Here is a 20293-nt window from a genome sequence, read left to right as displayed (position 1 = left end):
ATCACAGGGCCAACACACAGAGACAAACAGAGACCAACAACCTCTCACATTCACACTCAGACCTACGGACAATTTAGAGTCATCAGTTAACCCATGATGTCTTTGGACAGTGGGAGGAAACCGGAGCACCCGGATGAAACCCACTGGACCCACAACCTTCTGATTGTCTGAACCAGTTTAATATAATTTTTTTCATTTCTTAAAACTATCTTAAGACATATTTGCCCCTGGACTAAGACGCGAGAAGCATTTTATCTTTTATATGTATGTAATGGTGTTATTCTGGAACACGAAGATAAAATATTAAATAATAAAACAAAATCTACAGTTTAGTTGTCCAATATTTACAAAGCTGAGAGTAAATATACATCAAGAGAAATTTGTGAGTTATTAGGTATTAATTTTACATATGCAGAGTTTTATTGTATAAAAGTAAATAGTTATGTATAGTACATGGAGTCTTGCATACATATGCTATATTATGATACACATCATAAGGATTTATTTTTTTTTTTTACGATAAGGGTATGCTTTTAGGTCATCTCATTAATTTGCTTCACACTCCTAATGCTGTGTAACCGCAGGGCCATTTCTCTGTAATTCATGAAATGTTCTCAATTATCCTCTAAATGAAGAATTGCAGGAAAGAAAATTCTGTTGATTGCAATGTCGATGTATATCCCACAAATGTAGCCTGAACAATGAAGTGGCCACAGTGATGACTAAGCAATTAAAAATCAGTGTTTACAGTAATGAGCTGCACAGCAGATGACATGTTTGGATGTGAGACCTGACGCCTGAGGGGAACATACTGTTTGAAATGGGAGAGATTGAGCTCAGTGGAGGAAAAAGATGACCAACACAGAGAACAGTGTTTTCCTGCGTGGATTTTATAAGAAAGCCATTGTCAAGAAGACTGGCACACAAAGGGTCCAGTGCCAGGCTGCCTGGATTTAGAATGGGGAATAAACCTTTCTGAAATTACAGTAAATATTTGCCAACCTGCTTGTAGCAATCAAGGCAGCTGGAATGTAACATGAGGGTTAGAAAATGAAAACCACCTTTTGGAGGCAAACAGGATATGCACAGGAGATGAAATGGCACACACATGCATGCGCACACAATATACACAGATACTCACATACACAAAGCACAAAACTGGCATACCCTGAGACACATTGCTTTGAGTAGGATGGTTCAAATTATGTGAATATTCAATATATATTGAAACTCTTGGGAGTAATAAACCTTTGCAATTTCAGGGGAAAAACGGCTCAGTGATATTATGATGACAAAATCCTCCACTGTCATTTGGGAAATAAAAAACAAAAAACAAAACATCATAATGGATGATATTCATTCACAATTCCCCTACCTGTTTAATCCTTTTAACTATTAACTGTTTTGCTATCTGGTGGCAATTATCACTTCCATCTCTGCATGTTGATTGACACCCAGCTTAAACAAGAGGAATATCGTTCTCCATCACTCACACTTATTTTATCTTTCTGCACTGGCACCGGTAATGCTGTATTCATTAGTACATCCTGGAGGAGATTTTCACTCATTCTGTCATATCTTACAAAGATATTGAATTTCTGACCCAGACATTCTTTTGAAGTGTGGTTCTATACTTCCACCTGCTGAGCCAGTTGCCAGCAACAGCTAAAAATAAAGGGTTCAAATGCAAATTGAAGTAAAGATGTTGTTGAATTTCTTTATATTTATGGCTCACAATCAAAGTCTGTTATACAAATATTTATTTTTGTGGAGTATTTGTTTTTTATCTCATTTTTATAAAACTTTGGTACAGTGTGTTCTCAAAGGTTGTGTTTATTTGATTGCATCTTACCTCATTATAAACTCTTTGAAACACAGGCGCAGTTTATTGTGGTGACGGAAGAGCTTTGGGTCCGCTGGGATCTCATTCAGGAAGACCTGGGCCACCTCCAGCGGGCCCTACAACAGGGGAGGGGAGAGAGCAGGAGGAATAATGGGACAAAAATAAAAGAGTCAGAGTTAGAGATACAAAGAAAGAGAACACAAAAACCAAGAGGGGAGGAAGGAACGAGAGGAGGTAAGAGAGGAAGTGTTAGTGTGTGGACAGAAGAGGGATGGGAATGCCCCTCATTCAGACAGGCTTGACTTGCTAACTGAATGCCTCATACAAGTGAGGGCCAAGATGCTGAACTAGAACATGAGGAGGAGAACAGAGAAGGAGCCATGATTGGCCTCCTGCATGGCTAATGTCACAGCAAACCCCACATACACACACCCAACCATTTGGCTCTCATTTGCCCAGTATGAGATCTTGTTAGCCTAACTTAAATCCATCATAAAACCGCAGCACACTCACACAGCACCTGCATCAAGACAGGCACAGTTAAACAGCTCTGATTAGTATCATAAACGCACTTTGCTGGGGCCTCAGTCCCTCCGTGACAAAGCTGTGGACCCAGACACAAAAACCCAATCTTGTGTGCTGATTACAGTCAAGAGTTATATGTTTACAGAGTTGCTGAGCATTAGCGTTATGTATACAACCATCAGGTTGGAGCGAGGGACCTGTCAGATTAGACTCTGGAAGATAAAGCATAGGGGGAAAGCGGGGGGGGGGACGCTGCAGCGAGCTTCATCATTACTCCAACATTCACCATGCTGGCAGGACCTGGAAGCTATCAGATCAAAGAGACCTCCGGTTCAGCATGCCGTGCAGAGGGACATGAAAGGAAGAGGGGCCATGAATTGACGTTTTAACTAAATCAGGGGAAAAGCAAAATAAGGATTAGGGTTATGGATGGGGTGAAGGCTTTGATGTCTGATCACTGTCATGTCTCCCACCTGCAGACTACAATGGAAACTGCAAATGTGATAAGACAAATGGAGGTAAATTATTCTGGTTTATTTTTCCCTGCACATTAAGAAGGAAAACTCTGGGGGGAGGGCACAAAAGGACCATGTATGACATGAGAAAAGCAACCACTGGTTAAACATGAAGGACAAGACTTTTCAGCTGTAATAGAAGCAGACAGATAGTGGAGCAAAATACAAGCAGCTGCCTTCATTGACAAAACTCTGCAGTACTCGTATATTACCTGGTTAACAGTGGCTCCCACAGAGCCTTGTAGCAGCATCTGTAACATCTTAGCATCAGGCTGTTCTCTGTGTGTGGCAACTGCCAGTTCTCTGGTCTTCTTCTGCATGTCCTCTATGGCTACCTCAATTGGAGTCAGGTCAAACTGGAGGCAAAAAACAGCAATAATGTGAAACTTTATTGTTCCAGTCATGAAGCAACACATGTGGAGGAGCTATGAATCTGGCTCCAACCTCCTCTTTCTGGATGACGTTGAGGCGAGTCTTGATGTAGGGGAAGGCGTGCATGGTGGTGAGAATGGTTTTCCTTTTGTACTGCTCGTTGAGTTCACCCCGCGGTCGTCCGCTCTTGGTGAAGGGCGTTGTGTACATGAAGCGCCGCAGGTTGAAGTTCTTCTCAAAGTTAGTCACCCGGTCTTTCATTTCATAGTCGTCAAAGTAGGCCTCCACATAAGTGATCTGGATATATGCCTGGAAAAGAGTGGTGGTTTCGTTTTTTTTATTTATAAAACTAGGCTCTCACTGAGATAAAAACCCAGATGATTTTAGTTTTACTCTTTTATGCATGTATTTATTTTGCCAACGGTGCTTCCTTTCTTGACAGCCGTAGCCTCAGTCAGCAGGGAGGAGGATGCTGAAGGGAGACACATCAGTGCACCCAGTCGTCCTGGGCTGCTTTCTGCATTCCTCCCCCCTCGACTAATCTTTTTTTTTTTAGGACTGATGTTTTCATTTTTAGCTTCTATCCTTCCTAATGTATACACACAGACACACTTGTTCTGCTAAAGGCTTTTCATTTAATTTCAACAAATTTTCTGTATTTCCTTTCTACATATTTTGCCTACATTAGGAAATTCAGTCACTGCTTAGAAAATACGTTTTCTTTTGAAATTAATTAATTAAGTTGCAGAATTTGTGTTCCAGTACACACATTCATTTCCCATTATTGCTTATCCACGTCTACAAAACATACACTGTGTTTATTTCAAAATTTTTTTTAATCTAATGTAAGAAACATAACATCACTATATGGAAAGATAAAATTTAATATAATGTATTTTGATGACAGTAGAAACAATACCTTGTTGGGGTTGAGTTGTTTCCTGTCCACTGGTGTTGAGTCCTTGATCATCACTAATGTGTCATCTCCAAAACGCTGGCTGTAGAAGTTCTAGGAAGAGTGAAATTCTGCAGTTACAAACACTATTATCCATATGATAGTGTATTAAATGTTTTGGGGCAAATGTCATTCATTTCATCACCATTTAAGGCTAAAAGCATATAATGGCTCATTTGATTGAGGATGACATTGTACAGCTCTTGATGAATTTATTTCTCCCTTTAAGCATGTAAATTAATGCCAAGGTTTCCAGACTCTAACAAAAAAAAAAAAAAAAAAAAAATTCACTAAAACAAATGGATGAATGCGAGTCTCGCCCTGAGTCATTCTATTCGCTCAGATTCTCTAAGTTATTATTGGATTTCGCCAGTCTAGCCAGTTTCATTCCACAGCAGTCGCACATTTGTACCTCCAGCCTGTGTGATATCTCAGGCAGATGTGTGATCCCTGGTTCCTTGTAAACGAATTCCCGTTCGTCCAGGTCGCCAAACTTGGCCCCGTAAAAGCCTACACGGAAATAGGTTCCAAACATCCTCTTATGACCCTGCAGGGAAAGACAGTTGATTAGCCTCTAATCAGCATAATATCAGTTAAATTTTCTCTCATTAAGGTTATAGCCTTTAACGGGATTTTTACTGTGACAAAACACTTGAAAACTTGATGTGCCGGTAAAAAAATTCTTAAATTTCTTATCTTGTCCACATTCATCTCACATAAACGCTGAAATACTGAGTAAGGTATTTTATGAGCCCAAATGATTTTTTAATTAATTAATAAATATAATATCTAATATCTGTTTTCAAAATAGCTGCACAAGTGAAAGAGTGTTCACACAATCATATAATCATTACCTTTTGAATGATGTTATCAAAGGCTCTCTGCAGTTTGTCATGAGTGGATGCCAGTTTTCGGAAATCTCTGTGAGCCTCCAGGATTGGTATGATGATCTTGTAGACCTCGTTAACTGCCTCATAGAGACCACCCTGGAGACACAGCCATTACAGCTGGTTAGCATGGCCAGATACAGTTTATAAAGAGGAAATATTTGCAATTAACACAAAAAATGTAAGCCAAATGTTCTATGGCATGACTTCCCAAAACACCTGTGGAATCTTAAATCCATACTACGAATTGTAACATTGACTACTTTCAGCATTGAGCAATGAACTTGGTCATTCTTTGCTTCACTTTGCTACCCTAAGCAGTGTTCTTTGTGTTATGTATTGAAATAGCAGATGTACGAAAATTGCATTCATCAATATTAGTGAAATTATTTGTTCCACAAAATAAATTGGAGCTTATATTGACTGCACACACTTCACTTTATTCTTTACTCAATAGTATGTTCGTTATTCTGAAGTAAGAAACTAGCAGACTTGGCAGGAAGAAAAAAAGACCACCAAAACCTGACTCTCAAAAGGCAGCGCCAATTACGAGATTCCTAAATGTTTTGCTATGAACTTTTTCTCATATGTGCCTGAAGCTGATACACTTAAATTAAAAGTAAAACTACAGCTAGTTTAACTTCTCACACTTTCTCATTTGCTTCTATTATAGAAGAACAGCGTCCATCCACAAAACTCGATAAGTATTTGCACGTATTATGGCTTTGGGATACAACTTTGGTTCCCAACGTCAAACTGCCTGGTCGTTGGATGAGGCAGGCGGAGTCACTGAGGTAACTTTAACAGCCTCAACATAAGTAACATGAAGTCAGTGTGGCTTCTTTGTCTCACATTGCTGAAGAGCTCAGCAGCCTGCTCCAGCAGTCCCACCAGGCCACTCTCAGTAAAGTAGCGTCCCGAACACACCCCGTCCTCGTCCGGGGACAGGATGTCATCCGATACCGCCGACTCCTCCAGGACGTTTGGAGAGATGTTCTGAGGAGAAAATCAGTTAGCTAATCAATCAATTAGCCCTCTTAATCAAATAACCAATCACACGGCTGGCTTTAAAAGGACATGTCCTACAGTGAGAAAGGGAGCTAATCTGATGACCATCCAATCAATGACCTGCCCATTGCTGCAGGTTAGAGTGTCCTGTACCTGAGCTCAACAGAGGTCTCGTGTGCGACAAAGCTCATCGATGACACTAACATTAGAGTAGCTTTGTTTTCAGTTTAGACAAATAGACTGTTTACATGTTCCCACAGGAGCACGTTCGCCTTTTTTCCTCCTTCATCTTCAAAAGGCGTGGTGTAAAACAAGAGTTACCGAGAAACCATATTTATATGTTGACGTTATGAGTGTTCAGCTCCCCCCTCTGGACACAGACAACCACATATGGACGTAATCCATGGGGAGACGTGTAATGTGGTGCGTTGTGCAATGGAGGGTTTGCCTCCGTTCAACAACCTAGCCAACAGCTACAACAAACAAATGATAAATGGTTGTCTTGTGCAGCTGTAATTACTGCTGTTTTTTTTTTTTTTTTTTTTTTTTTTTGCAGATGTTTTAAGTCCATTGTTAAAGTCTATGTGCATATTTGCATTTGTGTTGTCTACCTGGAAGGTGACACTCCCAACAGGCAGGTACTTGTGATCCTCCAGCATGCTCAGGTACTCAGCCACCAAGGCAGCAGCATGGACCAGACACATAGCTGACTCTGTGTAACATTTCCTGTTGTTGTGCTTCTCTGCCATGTTTTGCAGCCAGGTCAGACGGAGGTCAGGAGATGTCTGATAGCCCTTCGCTATCCTGGGGAGGAAGGAGAAGAAGGGTATTTGTCTGCTTTTTGTCTCTTCCTTTATTGAACCAAGTAAAACCTAACCTAATTAAGATTAAAATCTCTTTCCCAAGAATGACTTGGCCAAAAAGGCAGAATAAATTCAAAGTTACAGTGGTACTTAATGACGTGAATTCCCTGCAGTACATTTATATCAATATATTTTGGCGTGCACGCAGAGGAACCAGCAAAGCGTGTCAACTACAAAAAAATAAAATAAAAATCTAATAATATTCTTAACCAAACTTGAAGTGGGTGATTATAAAATTAAAGCTAAACTAAATTTGTGCTTGTGGGTTTTATTGTGAACAAAAACGTGGAATGTATGAATAATCATTAGCTGAATCTAACATCTACAACTCTAAACATACAAATGTATTTATAAAGCAGGTGAGTCACCAGACTGTATTTGCAAATGAATTCCAAGCATCTGGAGGCCAACTGTCTTTCCCATCAATGACCTGCGTGTGTGTTTGTTTGGGAACTTGGAGGTAAATGCTAGGCTGAGTGTAGGTAAACGTGTAAAGTCATTACGCCCAGTGATCGCACACCTATCAAGTCAATGGGAGCAAAACTCAAACAGAAAGGGGCATGATAAACGATACTTGTAGGTGACATTAGAGCACGTCGAGGTAAAGTGCCTAAATCAACATACAGCACATGTATGCTCTCTTTGTGTCTCTGTGTATATATGCGGGTTTGTGTGTGTGAAAAGGCTAACTCAAAACACACACAGACACACACGCTGCTTGCATCTGCATACACAAAAAAAAGAATCAGATCACAAGACTAAACTGCTACCACATGGTTACCATAGTGAGGGCAGCAAATAGAGGCAAAACAGCCCAGACCACAGAGAAATAGGAACCAGCAGCAGAGAAACCACATGGATGAGAGAAAGAGAAGAGAATGAGACATTAGGAGACAGACGCCGAAGACAGACAGAGACAGGGAGACAGACGCTTTGTCTCTCACCTGTACATGAGGTCCATGAGCATCTCATGGTCTTCCTGGAACTCCCTCATTTTCACCGTGTCTGACAAAATACTGTTAAGGTTTCTTAGAAGCTCATCCACCTGAGAAGGGCAAAACGTGAGGCCATAATACAGTCAATGTTAGTGCAACGCAATGCAGTACAGCCATGTCTGTATGACTGTGTGTTTGGTTTTCTACCTGCGAGGGCAGCTGAGTGTTCTGCATCTCAGTGTCCTCCTCTGCGTAGGCTAAGATGGTACGGAGTGAGCGTCGCAGGTATTCCTCCTGGAAGTCCGACGACTTGCCCACCAGCGAGGCCAGGGACATGGTGACCTGCATCTTCACTCGTGAGAAATTCTGATGAAGAAGGAGAAATGTTCATTTTTGCAGCTCAGTCAGGCTGAATTTCATGCGACTATTGATTTCCACAGACTCCAAAAGGAAAACATTTCCTTGCTTTGCTTTGCTTGCCTTCTTGTCAAGCCAAAGAATGAAATTTAATATATTAAGCGGCTAGACACAGCACATTTAAACATAAGAGGCAAATCCAGCTTTGCCCGGAAAAGATGATTCCCTTTTCTGTCCATTTATGATCATTTGATTGTGTTCTTCTTACTTTCTTATGTCTTACATTTTATGGTAACTAAGAAAGCATGCGTGTATTTTCTTCAGGTCTTTTTTAGACTCTTAGGTACCAATGTTATATTAGAGCTACACGGCCTCAGTAACGAACAACTTCTGCTCTCTTCTTCAAAGATATCGGCAGAGTACCAGAACATGCTTGTAAAAACACACTGCACTTTGATCATTTATGACTGCATGGTAGCAGATCCTCTATACGTGGAACAATAACCCACACATAGCCAAGATGAACACATTTTCTCCAGGTCAAGTTAGGCCAATCGCTCTCTCGCTTCTTTTTTCTTTCGTTTTTTACACCACCTGCCTGTGATAACAGGTTTGAAAAACACCCCTCCATCCTCTGCAGTGAGCACTGTGTTCATGTGTGTGTGTGTGTGCGCGAGAGAGTGCTCTTGTATGTGTGAAGTCCCATCTATCTCCAGCATGACCAGCTAAGCGGGAAATGATCTCCCATTAGCAGAGACATAATCACCCATGGATCATCTCTACAGCCCCATTCTGTTCAACTGAGCATGGAGCCAGAGCCTAACCACCCATCACTGCCCTCTAAGTCAGTGTGTATGTGTGAGCGTGTGTGTTCAGTGGCAACCTAAATGAACTTAAGACAACACATAACCCACTTTTGTATCTCTCATCTGTCCCTTTTTCCTTTAGCTTTTCCATACTCAGGACAGTTTTTTTTTAAACACAGGTATGATTGGGGGGTTGGGGGGCATATGAAAGTGCAGGAAGGGATGGAAACTTACGCAAAGGAGGAGATGGAGAGCAAGTTTTGTACGAGTGAGTCATATGGTCGCCACGCTAATTCAGATCACAGCTCCTTTTGTATATACTATGTAAACAAACAAGCAGAGGGGGAGGGCTCTCTTTAAACTGGAGATATTTTTTGCGCGTGTGTGCGTGCTGCACGCTGGTGACTGACTTTCATAAAGTGTACTGACTGTAAGCACAGGAAATATTGACTGCAACACGGGTTATCGAACTAGGGGAGAAAATGAAAGAGGATACTCTGTCCTAAACCTCCCTCCCTTCAGATCTCTCTTCTCAATATCCTATTCTATTTCATTTTTACTTCCCTCCATCAGCGCTTCACCTCTGACAGACGGAACACTGCTCTATCTCCATCATGACCACCTCCTTTCCGCCCCTTTCAAATTTGCTGTCTCTTTCCTCTGCCCTTGAGGGACATATAGTTACACATCCACACGTGTGTACACACACACACACACACACACACACACACACACAGAGGTCCAGCTGTCATTAGTTAAAGAGGGGTAGGAACATGGGGAGGCAGACAGTGACATATCTCTCTGCTCTCTTCTCAGAGACACATCCTTCAACAGAAACTTTTTGCAGCACGCTCAAAATAGACATGGAGAAGACATTAAAGCCAAGCGGGTATTGAGAGGAGGGGTTGGTTGAAGAAGATGGGATATGATGTGTGACTCCCTGTTTCCCTTGTGTCTTCATGAGAACATGCATCATAAACAATTACCGAACTCTCGCGTGCACTTAAATTAAGTTTAATATGACATAAATACAATTTCCTACCGCAAACTCAGATGTTACATAAGGTTTTATTTGACAGAAAGGTAACACATGTCTGACATTTGCTTTGTGCGGGTCTGTGTGTGTCCTTGTAACCCAATGGAACATAAACAGCCCACCATCCGTGTGTGTGTGTGCGCGTGTGTGTGCGTGTGTGTGTGCTTACACTGGCATTGCTGTAGCTGTATCTCATAAGGAGATAGAGGGTGGCACAGGCCTGGCTCCTGTTCTCATCAACAGGGCTGCTGCAGTACTGAAGCACCTTCTGGCACAGGTCGGCACATTGCTCCGCCTCCTCCTCAAACAGCAGGTCCCCAAACTGCACACAAAACACAAAAAAAAGAAATAAATAAATAAAAATAATACCAGAAACACAAGCTTTCCACCTCCACAAACAAAAATGAGCATTTAATTTAAACGAAGATAGCGTTTGGGTAAACACACCAACCCCAACACCTCCTCTTGAATAGTTAATCACATCATCCACACACACGCACATTTCATTAAAATGAACATACCTTGATGACAAGAGCTCTGAATGTGCTGAAGGTGTGAGAGAGGAAAGTTGAACTCTGGTTGCAGGTAAGTGAGTGGAGTAACACCTTCAACAGCCCGCCAACCACGCTATCCTTACAATCAGACAGCGGCACTGCCTGGACAGGAGAAAAATGAAAGAATTAAAAATTCGATGCAACATATGATTCAAAACAACTAGTACACCGGGCATCCTTATAAAAAGCAAACGTATTAAGTGCTTGGACAGAGCGAGACAAGTGAACGCAATCGGTCTCAATCACACAACACAAAGAAAGGTTAATATACAGTCTATATGTATGAATCTGAGATTATAATTACTGCATATAAGGACAGTTTATAAAGCTCTATAAAGTGTTATGTGCTTTTATTATATTGGCCTCAACTTCAACATTTACTTCTGCATTCATCCAGTTTCCACCTTTCTTTTAAGTTGATTCACTGATTGATGACATACAGTATCACCTTTGTATGGCGTAGGTTTAGCGCTTCGGTCAATAAAGTCTTGGAGAATACTGTATGCGTTCAGGAGCGTTTTCAGACCTGCACAATTGTCTCCAGCAGATCCAGGACAATGAGGTTTGTCTCTGTGGCCAAATTCCCACTGATCAGAGCCTCCTGGTCCAGCTCAGCTTTAGTCCTGATCAACAGAGCAGCAAAAACATGAAGAAAAAAAATAAACAAACAAACAAAAAAACAGAGCAAGCCAGAAAACTGATCATGACATACTTATCCTGTTTGTCGTTGGTTTGTCTCCACTGAGTGAGGTCTTTCCTCCAGCGCAGGTTTTCTCTCTGACCCACGATGCGATCCATTCCTATCAGGGGTTTAAAGACGATGACCTTTAGCATTTAGCATTTCGCAACAAATCAGCAAGTGAGAACTATAGTACAGATTGTGCACTGAGCCATATCAAAATAATACGTGTAGAGAAACAGATGAATTAGCATTATATTTTATAGCAGTGAGAACAGCAGATCAGATAACCTGTTTGGGAAAACAATGTATGCAATATTTTAATATGAACTTTAGATTTAGCAGACGTACTCATACTGACTATGGCAGTAACACATCAATGTGTTGAAGCAAAGATTAATCTGAGACTGGTTCTTTCCATGACTTGCAAACTGCACATTTACAAACTACTGATAAAATATTAAAATTCTGAGTTCTGACTAGTTTCTCTAAAAATGTAACAGAAAAGCAATTCCAAGTTGTGCTCCTTTAAGCGCAGGGAAATGCAATACCTCCAACTCGTTTCATCATTTCCCCGCGGGCTCCCGTTCCTCTCAGCAGGGCTTCTTCAAGTTGCAGCTTGGCCTGCTGAGATTTCTGCAAGGCCTGGGTGCTCACTTTGTCGCTGCTCTGTTTACCCTACAAACACATATACACATAAATTCACAAAGTGCAAACAAGAATATTTTATTGTGCCAAAAACACAGGCAGATAGGATGCCTACAAATACACAGCTGTCCCCAACAATATGTTTCCATATGAATTTTAAAAACATTAAGTGACCGTTGTGACTGCACAGACACGAAACAAAGCAAACAACAACAAAAAAAAAATCAATAAATGAGCAGACTGACCCTGTATTCAAAGCAGGACACACAGATAGTGAGGAGCTCAAATAGCTTGTTAAGCTGTGAAGGAGGCATATCGACAGTCCAGCGCTGAATTAGACTCCTATCAGCGTTCTTCATCACCCACAGGAAGCACACCAACAGGTGGCGGCTGGTGTCTGCTGCCAGCGTAGCTACAGATTTACCTTGCTGAGGAGAAGAGAGAGACAAACATGCGGTGTGATATAACTGAAGAGAAGAGGGAGCACATGTGTATGTCTGACAAAGCAACTCTGTCGTTCTCTTTTTGAAATCTACTGCGGAAAGTACTTCAGATTGATTTACCTTCACTTGTGTGATGATGAATCACGACCATAGGGGGCTATACTGCTGCTGCACTATGTGGCACCTTTGATAAATTAAGTCATTAACCTCCCAGTGTTTCAGGTCTCCCACCTAAAACCTGGTTTCAAGGTATATATTCCACATCGAGCGTGAGCCAAGTTCACCATTACCGGCGTCAATTTTTTGTTGCCTCTAATGAAAAAATATCACTTGTGTATTTGAAGGGATATTTCGCGGTAAAAACATTTCGGTTGCTAAGAGAGAAAAAAAATTCAAGTGCAGTTTGAAGAGGAACAGCCTGAAAATGAGGAACAAGCTCTATGGAGGCCATGTTTGGATTTGTGATGGATACCAGGCTGATGGCTCAGTTGTGTGAAAATCAGTTTTTCCCATAACAGTGTTTCATGTAACAACATACCAGGAACTGATTCATCTCCTGGAAAGGAGCGGACGAAGGGAACGGCCGTGTTCAGCTGTAGTGTTGTTGCTGTAGCTACACTTGATGGATGTGTTTGTCAGGAAGGAGGACCCTGTTCACTTATGATGGCAATAAACCATCTCCTGCAGATGTGAGCCTGCGTTTATGTGTGTACGCCTGGGTGTGCGTTTTTTCAGGATGGATGAAGTGTGTGTGCAGATTTGACAGCTAATCAATCTACGTCAGCGCAGCTCACCTGTTGGGAGGCAGCATACTTACAGATACTACCACACAAACACATAAACACAGATGCACTTTTGACCTTTTAAAAACAATGAGAGGCATAGAATAAATTTTGTTATCACCGACACACAACAACACTTTCAGAGATTTACCATGGATGCCATGGAAACAAGAACGTTCCGTCCCAGCGTGTTGAAGGGGTTCCCGGCGATTGCCATGGCAACAGACTGATTGATGGGCGGGACATTCTCAAGGTCATCCTCGAGTGTGCCTGTTTTGTTTTTCCCACCACGTGTGTCAGAAACTACAGAGACAAACAGGGGGCACATATGTTAACCTGAGGGAGCGGACTGGAGCTCGCTGGACGAACTGTGCAAAAGTTGTGACACTAATGTGTCTATGTCACATTTAAACACAGGAATCATTGACACATCCCTACACACGCGTTTATCCATTCATTCATTCATCTTCTACCGCTTATCCATTTCCGGATCGCTGGGGGTGCTGGAGCCAATCACAGCTCACATTTGGTGAGGGTGGGGTCACCCTGGACAGGTCAGCTGTCCATCACAGGGCCAACACACAGAGACAGACAGAGACCAACAAACACTCACACTCAGACCTACGGATAATTTTGAGTCACCAATTAACCCAAACATGATGTCTTTGGACGGTGGGACGAAACCCACACAAGCATGGGGGAACATGCAAACCCCACACAGTAAGGCCCCAGGCCCGGGAACTGAACCTGCGATCTTCTTATTGTGATAGGGATTAGCACCCCTATGCTGCCCTATATACTTTTTTACTTGAAATTAAATAGTTAGAAAAGTGGCAGATAAAGTTGCAGGGTTAAGGTTAGGGTTACAGTGTACAGGTCAACTCCTGTGTGTCTATAGTTAAAACACAATGGGCATCTGGATCAGTCCATCAGACTCCAGCAACAATCAAGGACGGGCATATTTTTTTCTTGGATGTGAGAAGCAGATTAAAAAAAAAAAAAGGAGCACAAGTTTAGTTGAAAGTTGAAAAAAAATGCATTTTTTGCTCAGTGAATCTGCATAAAAAAACAAAAACAAAACAACAGAGCAACAAAGGCTTTAAGTGCATGTAACTGGGTTTACCTGTGAAGTCCAGGTAATTGGTGGAGTCAATGATGATGCCCACCAGGGGGAGGTAGAGAGCGGCCACCTTGGCTCTGATCTCGGGTTTAATACAGCGATGGTCAAGATCATGAGAACACAACAGGCTATAGATGGCAGTGATGGCCTTTCTCTGCACCTTTCCCCTACAAACACATGGACATTTTAAATCCATTACTGATCGTGGCACATTCCCGTTTAGCCATTTATCTCCAACTCAAATTAATACAGTAACGTTCATGACTTGCAGCAGGGGTTTTAAGCGGTGACCTATATTACAGCTAGGTGATACCAAGGTGATAAGGCTTTAATATCTGGGGCCAGCTTGAAAGCGGATGTGTTTCCGTACCCCTCTGACTCCATGTCTAGGGCGGCACTGAGCTCCGTCAGCAGCAGCCCTGTGAGGTAGTGCTGCTGCTTGAATTCCTGAGAAAGCTCAAACAACCCCAAGATCCTCTGCTGCTCCTGGAAACTGCATGAACCAGAACTCTGAGGAGGTGAAACACAGACAAGAGACCGACAGGAGCAGAATTAGGAGTAGTAAGATCTTTGCTCAATACCAAGCAGAGTTATTTTCAAAGAGTCCATCAAAACTATGTTGCCCTTTCCTGACAAAATCCCACCTAATCCCCTCTACTCTGTCCAATAATTCCCCAAACTTCACTTTTCACATTCTCCTATCGTAGCTGCGGGTTTTTTTTCTCCCAGACTCACCCAACACTTACACAACTTTTTCTTTTCTGCAACATTGCTGATGTAGAAATGCAAGATGATACAACAAAGCAAATATGACAAGCGGTCGAACCTGTGAGGAGATGGATGGGCATGGTGAGGTGGGGGCAGAGGCAGGGCTGCTGAAGAAGAGACTCAGGTTGAGGTAGTGCTCGTGACTGCACAAGATTCGCAGGAACTCCAGACGCATGCTGATTAATGTCGGCATTGAAACACTTTTAGCTGACATCTGGAGAGAAATTGAGTGGAAAAATGATGCCTTTATTCATCCTTCTAACACCACCATCAGTGTTCAATAAAACAGCCATGAAACATATCTAAAAATCATGAATTTAAAAGACATGGCTTTGTTTGTTGATTTGTTTATTTTTTTTTATTTGATCAGTTTTACTGTACCTGGTTGCAGTAGTTTTTCACCAGCTGGAAGACAAATCCTCGGTCCATGAGAGACAGCAGGTCATAGAGGAAGAAAGCCAGGCTAATGTTGACTTTCTCTGCTTGCTCTACCTCCTGAAACAACAATAAATCAACAAACAGCAATCAGGAAGCTATACTGAGGGGATCTTGTTGAGCACCTAGCTGTGCAAGCCGAGCATTTGATAAAACAGGGGTAAATATAATTAGCACGTCCATCTCCCTTCGGCTTGGGGGACACTCATAACATGCACACTGAGGCTGAAAGTGCATCTACTGGACCCAGGAGGAACAGAAGGCATAAATGTCGTGTGTAAGAGTTATGGACACAGAAGTTTCATTGATCCGTTTGAGACAAAGTTAATCTGTTGTTATCGTCCCCCGTTTTTTTGTTGTTTTTTTTTATCGTCTTCATTTTTCGTACTTTTTGTTGTTTGACCAGTATGGTCCCAATCTCAGCCGTGACCACTGAGACAATGGTGGTGATGTCATCTTTAAATCGGTCGGAAAAGCGACTTCTCCTGGGGACGCTCTGCTTGTCCAGCTGTGACACGTGCTGAGCCATACTTTTCACCTATTTAAACAATCAAAAGCAGAATAAGCATGAGTCATACATATTAATCATCAACTTACAAACAACACGGGAGACACCATTCGCAAGCGGTAAGCAACACAAATGCAAGTTAATTGGAAATAGGTGATAAATATGGATGTGTTAATTTGATCATTTGTTAAGCATCCTGACAAATTCAAAGTTGATATGAAAAAACAGTGACCTCATGTAAAAAGCGCACCTTTTTTTTTTTTTTTTTTTTTAAACGATCATCATTATTCTCTCCAAATTTTTCATCAAATTATAAAATATTCCTGTTATTGTAACTGAGGGGGTGAGAATGAATGTGAGTGATGATTCATTTCGAAAACTCCAAAAGAGGCACAAGTGTTTAAGCCACTTGATAAATTACAGACTACAACCTTTTTAAAATGGCTTCATATTCATCACACTGCTAAGCTGTCATTTATCTTTGCAGGTAAGTGACCAACAGGTCATGGATTGTTCAGCGTGACCTATTTCTATTAACTCGTCCATTTATCATTAGTATCACTAGCAGCTCGTTACTGATTCAGATAATTGTCAATCTAATACATACCTGCTCGTTAAATGGAAATAAAAATAATAATAAGAATAAGAATAATAATAAAAAAAAATAAAATAAATAAATAAGAAAAATCACACTAACCAGTAACTCAAAGAAGAACCAGGCGTATTTATATGCGTTCTCTCTGCAGACCCCGGTGCTGACGACCATCTGTAAGGCCAGCTCCTCATGAAACTGCTACAAAAAGACAAAACACAGACTACGGTGAGGCACAGTCTCACTTAGGTATAAAGACTGTGACAGTAAATATGGTAAGTATTATATAATGCACCTATAAGAACTGACTAGTGAGCTTTGAGCAGAGAAAAAAATAAAGAGCCACCATGAACACCCACACACAGCATAAGTGTGCCCAGTGTCACACTCCCCCCATGTGGTCACAAGTGAAATGGCTGACACTCAGCTAAGCCTGCTGTAGGACCCTCAAAGCATGAATAATGTTAAATACATGAATAATTCTGAGATAAAGGAGAGAAATTTATCAAACTTTTTTTTTTTTATTCAAATCTCAGAGACTGGAGCTTCCTAATATCCGCAAATAGCCACTAATACATACATAACCAGACTTGAGAATGGAATGGATTGATTATTGAGTTAAATTTAAGATTTCAACATAAATATGTCTTGGTCAGTGTGGTGTCCCCTTGTTATGCAGATGAATGATGATATCAATGTAGATGGCCATTTTAAAGCATCATAGGCTGAATCCAACTGCAAACAGAATGGTGTTTGATTAGATGGCACATCTCAAGTTAAAATGATTTATTAAAACTCTTTTGTAATGTTCATAACCTGTTTGAAATCTATTAAAACAGATTGATTAATGGCTGATTAACGGTTCTTTTCACAAAGATTCACATTGATTGATGACATGTGTCTTACTTTGTTATGCCATGCCTTAAATGGGCCTCACAGGGCATCAGAAATGTAAAACTTAATGCTTTTATATCCATTTTACCAAGACGAACAAAAAGCCACGACATGAGTTTCGTGCTAGGGATTGGGGAGTAACAAGGTTCGAATGATCAAAGCAACAGAGAGAGTCTGTGTGGCTGTGAGGGTCATCGTTCAAAGATGGGGTGAGCTTCTGTCACCTTTCTGTGAGAGGGCCTGGTGTTTCCTGTTGGGATCTGGTGGTTGTTTATGTCCACGTATGTGGACATGCGGCTGCCTGGGTTGTTGAGGCCCTGGAGAGAGAAACACACACAGGTTCCATCACATTGAACGTGATCGATGCTTTCATTAGAGTATGTGTCTCGAGGCCTATTACGTTACCTAATGTACTGTGGGAATGAATAGAAAATGACTGTTTTGTGTGTATTAGGAGGCATGTTGGGATATTTACATACAGTAGTGATGTGTGTGTAGTCTGTCAAACTTATAAAACCTTATGTTAGCCTGGTGATAAATAGGCTTTCGGGGAAGCCAAAGGGAAGACACGAAAAAGGCTTGTTTCGTAAACTTTTCAAATCAGTCAAAGATTCCATAAATCTTCCATAAATCTTACTGCGGTCTCCGTTGGCACCCGAAAAAGCTTCCACAACTAAAAGTAAACTTATTTATGTCCCATGAATCCATTTCTTTGAATTCATTTGAAAGAAAAGGTTTTTAAAGTGGAGTAGATTTTGTTAGCACCTTGGCAGAGAGGATGTTTTTGACCTCAGTATCTTCAGCGGAGGAGTGCGGAGCAGGGATGTCAGGGTTGCTGCTGCTGCGGACTCTGGACTGAAGGAGCATATTGCCGACCGTGGCCGCTGTGGCCCGACCCATGGTGCTGTAACGGCTCTCTGCTGGGGCCACCATACTCCCTGAGCCTGAACACAGAAGAAAAGATCTTAAAATAATCATAGCTAATGTGAGTGTGGGTAAAATGAGATGCAGAATAGTTGGGTAAATTCATATCAGATCGTGGTGTCCCTACCTGCGTTCTGCATGTCTTGAGGGGGGTCAGGGAGACGAAACACCCAGTACAGGTAGGTGGACAAGAGGCTGTTCCTCCCCTGCTGGTCCCTGATCAGCTCCTGGCTGTTATGAAGACTGTTGACAATAGACACCACTGATTCGAAGGCTATCTGGGCCAGATTGGCTGCAAAATACAGACACAAACACAAACTATTAGTGAGAAAACAAATAAAACATCCTCTTTCCTTGCTTAAGTGCTACACTATATTCAAACATTGTACTGCAGATATTGCTTAAACAATTATGTCTTAAAGAATTTCAATCCTCAGACATTTTTCATAACATTCAATACGACTAAGATTAATCAGCGGTGATGCAAATACCGTCAGTTGCAGCCCTATAATGAATGTTTCCTCTAAGAACTGACAATTGTGTGTCTTTTGTTCCTTACATCTTCAGTTGTAGACCTGTGCGGAGTTTTTTTACAATTGATTAACCAGTTGATCATTTAAACCCACACATATTCAATGACTCCTCATACAGGAGAAGCGAGAGTTGGGTGATGCTTGGTATTTTTGCTTTTTTAAAAAAAAAAAGTTACAGATTGGTAAGAAAACAAAACAAAAAAAAGTTTGGATATAAAAACTAGAAATTGTAGTGTAGTTGAATGAGTAAAATTCCTCACCTGTCTGGCCAGCGATGACCATCGGCTGCATGATGAGGGTGAAAAGTTTATCCATCACCAGGTGGAGGAAGAGGACCAGAGGCTCTAAGCTGGAGGAGGACAGGGAGATGATGCTGAGCTTCAGCTCGTGCTCCAGCTTGTTCTCTGGAATCTTCTCCTCCCTGACCCGAAGAGGGAATGTGACTCCACCCTCCAGGGCGTGGCACAGCGTGAAGAAACGCTCCAGGTGGTTGTCCTGCAACAGAAGAAGGGTCATGAGTTACACTGTTTTGCTTGTATGTGAAGACAAAATGTATGATGATCACAGAAACAGACGAGGCGCATCGTTTATGTGAGAGAGAGAGGGTAAGGCATGAAGCCATGCTGCCGTGTTTGTTTCTGTCTGATCAACCGATACTGACCTGTGTGTGTACAGATGACACGGCTTGGATTTCTAGGTTGAAAAGTCCTTTGTGACTCTCCATCCACTTAACTGGAGGGACCTGAGGAGGAAGTTTCTTCACAACAAAGACATGTCATTAGGATGTCTGTTTTCTTTGTCTGTGTGCACAATCTTCAATCAAATAGCTAGAAGCAGGTACCTCTGGTGTGTGCAGTGAATAGTTGACAGGCAGTCGCTCCAAGGCAATGGGCAGACAGAACTGACCTGTCTGCAGTCGATCGTTATTCAGTATGGGCAGCCACTGGGTAAAAGGCAAACAGCTCATTCAGCATGTCGGCTATGAGCATTTTAAGGTCACACATGGCACACAAGAGTCTCAAAACATTTTCTACGAAAGTCTTGGGACACATTCTTTTAATAAGCGAAGTTCCGCAAGTCATGATCTGCTGGCAGACAAGCATGGGTGGCATCTATCTTTCGAAGCGTCTAAATTTAGAAATGGAAGCTTACAGAGTATCCGATGAGAGTCTCGCAGCTGCCGCTCTGGTTCTGTTTCTGCTGGCAGCTGATGTGGTAGAAGGTGAACAGCAAGTGATGTCTCCCTGTCAGACGTGCTGGAAGAATGAGCTTCACTTCCTCATAGAAGTCTGGGGACCTGAGACGGAGGGA

General features: G+C 41.7%; 1 protein-coding gene across 1 annotated transcript in view; it reads right to left on the bottom strand.

Annotated features, from left to right (window-relative positions):
• dock8 (dedicator of cytokinesis 8) overlaps nucleotides 1–20293 on the bottom strand; it is a 48184-nt gene that overhangs the window by 3690 nt on the left and 24201 nt on the right. Inside the window, exons 17-46 of the mRNA XM_029509608.1 lie at nucleotides 20135–20279; nucleotides 19824–19925; nucleotides 19644–19739; nucleotides 19243–19477; nucleotides 18577–18741; nucleotides 18291–18469; nucleotides 17750–17842; nucleotides 16737–16832; nucleotides 15920–16069; nucleotides 15478–15591; nucleotides 15155–15310; nucleotides 14699–14838; nucleotides 14332–14495; nucleotides 13360–13511; nucleotides 12229–12411; nucleotides 11887–12013; nucleotides 11369–11456; nucleotides 11183–11279; nucleotides 10624–10758; nucleotides 10272–10424; nucleotides 8111–8269; nucleotides 7913–8013; nucleotides 6717–6909; nucleotides 5950–6093; nucleotides 5065–5196; nucleotides 4623–4757; nucleotides 4175–4264; nucleotides 3328–3564; nucleotides 3096–3239; nucleotides 1853–1959 (exon numbers count right to left, since the gene is read on the bottom strand). Of these exons, the coding sequence (XP_029365468.1) occupies nucleotides 1853–1959; nucleotides 3096–3239; nucleotides 3328–3564; nucleotides 4175–4264; nucleotides 4623–4757; nucleotides 5065–5196; nucleotides 5950–6093; nucleotides 6717–6909; nucleotides 7913–8013; nucleotides 8111–8269; nucleotides 10272–10424; nucleotides 10624–10758; nucleotides 11183–11279; nucleotides 11369–11456; nucleotides 11887–12013; nucleotides 12229–12411; nucleotides 13360–13511; nucleotides 14332–14495; nucleotides 14699–14838; nucleotides 15155–15310; nucleotides 15478–15591; nucleotides 15920–16069; nucleotides 16737–16832; nucleotides 17750–17842; nucleotides 18291–18469; nucleotides 18577–18741; nucleotides 19243–19477; nucleotides 19644–19739; nucleotides 19824–19925; nucleotides 20135–20279 (4212 nt within the window). The remainder of the gene's footprint in view (nucleotides 1–1852; nucleotides 1960–3095; nucleotides 3240–3327; nucleotides 3565–4174; nucleotides 4265–4622; nucleotides 4758–5064; nucleotides 5197–5949; nucleotides 6094–6716; nucleotides 6910–7912; nucleotides 8014–8110; nucleotides 8270–10271; nucleotides 10425–10623; nucleotides 10759–11182; nucleotides 11280–11368; nucleotides 11457–11886; nucleotides 12014–12228; nucleotides 12412–13359; nucleotides 13512–14331; nucleotides 14496–14698; nucleotides 14839–15154; nucleotides 15311–15477; nucleotides 15592–15919; nucleotides 16070–16736; nucleotides 16833–17749; nucleotides 17843–18290; nucleotides 18470–18576; nucleotides 18742–19242; nucleotides 19478–19643; nucleotides 19740–19823; nucleotides 19926–20134; nucleotides 20280–20293) is intronic.

Source organism: Echeneis naucrates, chromosome 9 (genome assembly GCF_900963305.1).
Source record: "Echeneis naucrates chromosome 9, fEcheNa1.1, whole genome shotgun sequence".
Lineage (NCBI taxonomy): Eukaryota > Metazoa > Chordata > Actinopteri > Carangiformes > Echeneidae > Echeneis > Echeneis naucrates.
The sequence above is the reverse complement of the archived record's forward strand: the minus strand, read 5'-3'. Positions and strand labels throughout refer to the sequence as shown.